The following is a 2053-nucleotide window of genomic DNA, read 5'->3' on the forward strand; positions in this document are numbered from 1 at the left end:
GGCCCGTCGCGGGTGTCGACACGTTCGCGACGGTGCTGGGGCGGAGGGCAAAGGCAGCCCAGAAGAAGGCGGTCAGGGCCGCCTCCGGAGCGGTGGCCCCCGACCCCCCAGCGAAGGGAAAGACCGGGGGGGCTCAGAAGAGGACCCCCAGGCGGAGGGTCCCGCGAACGTCGGTCGTGACTTTGACACGAACCGACGGCGACTATCGCGGGGCCCTTGCCACCTTGAGGGGGGAGCATTAATCTCGGGGAGTTGGGCATCGGGGACCGGGTCGCTATAAGATCCGGGGCCACCGGTGCCCGACTGATCGAGGTGTCCGGGGAGGGCCATGCCGAGAAGGCCGACCTACTCGCTGAGTGGATCAGGCGGGTCCTCCCCGACGAGGAGATAACGCGGGTTAATAGGCCGCGTAAAATGGCGGAGATCCGTCTAAGGGACTTAGACGACTCCGTTGGAGTTGAGGAGGTGAGGGGGTGGGTGGCCGATGCGGCGCGCTGCAGCGTCTCCGACGTACAGTGCGGGGCGCTGCAGCCGGCCGCCGGGGGCACATTCAGCCTTTGAGCCCGCCTCCCCCTCACCTCTGCGAAAGAAGTCGCCCAAAAAGGGCGGATAAGGGCCGGTTGGGTTTCGGCCAGGGTGGCCCTTCTCGAGGCGCGGCCTATGCGCTGCCATAAATGCCTCGAGAGGGGCCACACGAGGGCGCTGTGCCCCGGTGAGGCGGATCGCAGCGGGAGGTGCTACAGGTGTGGAGAAGCCGGTCACACCTCCCGCGGCTGCCGGTCGGCCCCTAAATGTCCGCTCTGTACGGACAGGGGCAGACCGGCGGCGCACGTGCTGGGCGCTAACACGTGCATCCAGCGCAACGTGCGCGGACGCCCACCGGGTGCTCAAGGGAAGGCGCCGGTCACTGCGACTTCCCCCCTGGCTGAAGCTCAGCCGGCGAAAGAGGAAAAGGGGGAGCCGAACGGCGGACTGGACGAGGTGCCCAAGCCGCAACGCCAGTCGCGCCAGGAGGCGCGCAAGGGAGGGGCCCCCGACGTAGAGGCCATGGAAGTGGAGGCCCCGTCGGACGGGGGGGATAAGGCCCAGTAATGCCTCGACATCCCCCCCGCCCGATACCAGGCGGTTATGGCCTGATCCAGGCCAACGTGAACCATTCCCACCATGCGCAGGAGTTACTCCAGCAAAGCATGGTGGGATGGGGGTTCACGTTGGCGATCGTGGCCGAGCCCCACCGCCCCCCCAGGGACGGCAGATCGTTTTGGGCTGTCGACAATGGGGCTGCGGGGGACTCGGTCGCGAAAAGATGGCGGTCGGTGCCGGGCGGGCCCGACACGACCGCCATCACCAGCGGCGAGCGGCACGTGGCCGTTCAGTGGGGGCCTATCGCGGTCGTGGGGGTTTACCTCAGGCCCACCAGGCGCCCTGCCCCGTTCGAGGACTGGCTCTCGGACATAGGACAGACTGTCCTGAGTCTGAGGCCGGTCCTTGTGGCCGGGGACTTCAACGCGTGGCACGCAAGTTGGGGTTCCCGGCGCGACAATGAGAAGGGCAGGGTCCTGCACGAGTGGGCGGTGACGCACGGTCTGGTCCTGCTTAATGAGGACCGGACCTCCACCTGCGTGCGGACGCAGGGGGAGTCCATCGTGGATATCACGTGGGCTACCCCCTCGGCCGCGCGCCTGGTTACGGGGTGGAGGGTGGAGGAGGGCACCGAGTCTCTATCGGATCACCGTTATATTACGGTGGAGTTCGGTGCCCTCTCCCCCGTGCGTCGCCAGGAGGTGCGACCGCGATGGGCCCTCAAGAAGCTCCATGAGGACGCCCTGATGGCCTCGCTGGAGGCCGCCTGTTGGGTCCGGGGAGATCTCCCTGAGACCCGGGAGATGGACCCCCTGCGGGAGGCCGAGTGGGTCGGGGCGGCGCTAACAGCGGCGTGTGATGCCGCGTTGCCCCGATCCAAGACTCGGCCCCGGCGGGCTGTCCACTGGTGGACGGCGGAGATCGCCGACCTACGTCGACGCGCCGTCCACCAGGGGAGGATATTCGCCGG

At 68.0% G+C, this 2053-nt stretch overlaps 2 protein-coding genes across 2 annotated transcripts; both read left to right on the forward strand.

Moving 5' to 3' along the window:
- The first annotated feature begins 660 nt into the window (after positions 1-660).
- Positions 661-1092, forward strand: LOC105560575 (serine/arginine-rich splicing factor RS2Z32-like). The gene has a single exon (XM_012009805.1). The coding sequence runs from the start codon at positions 661-663 to the stop codon at positions 1090-1092; it is 432 nt and encodes a 143-aa protein (XP_011865195.1).
- LOC105560580 lies at positions 1092-1909 on the forward strand (the record flags this gene model as incomplete). Its single annotated transcript, XM_012009817.1, has 1 exon — positions 1092-1909. A coding segment is annotated over exon 1 (818 nt), but the record flags the coding sequence as incomplete, so codon positions are not given.
- Positions 1910-2053: the final 144 nt, after the last annotated feature.

The sequence above is a fragment of the Vollenhovia emeryi genome, unplaced genomic scaffold (genome assembly GCF_000949405.1).
Source record: "Vollenhovia emeryi isolate VEMERY1.0 unplaced genomic scaffold, V.emery_V1.0 DF945876.1, whole genome shotgun sequence".
Classification (NCBI taxonomy): domain Eukaryota; kingdom Metazoa; phylum Arthropoda; class Insecta; order Hymenoptera; family Formicidae; genus Vollenhovia; species Vollenhovia emeryi.

Excerpts from the sequence above, each read along its gene's own strand:
- LOC105560575 (XM_012009805.1), top strand. The coding sequence starts at position 661 with ATGCGCTGCCATAAATGCCTCGAGAGGGGCCACACGAGGGCGCTGTGC.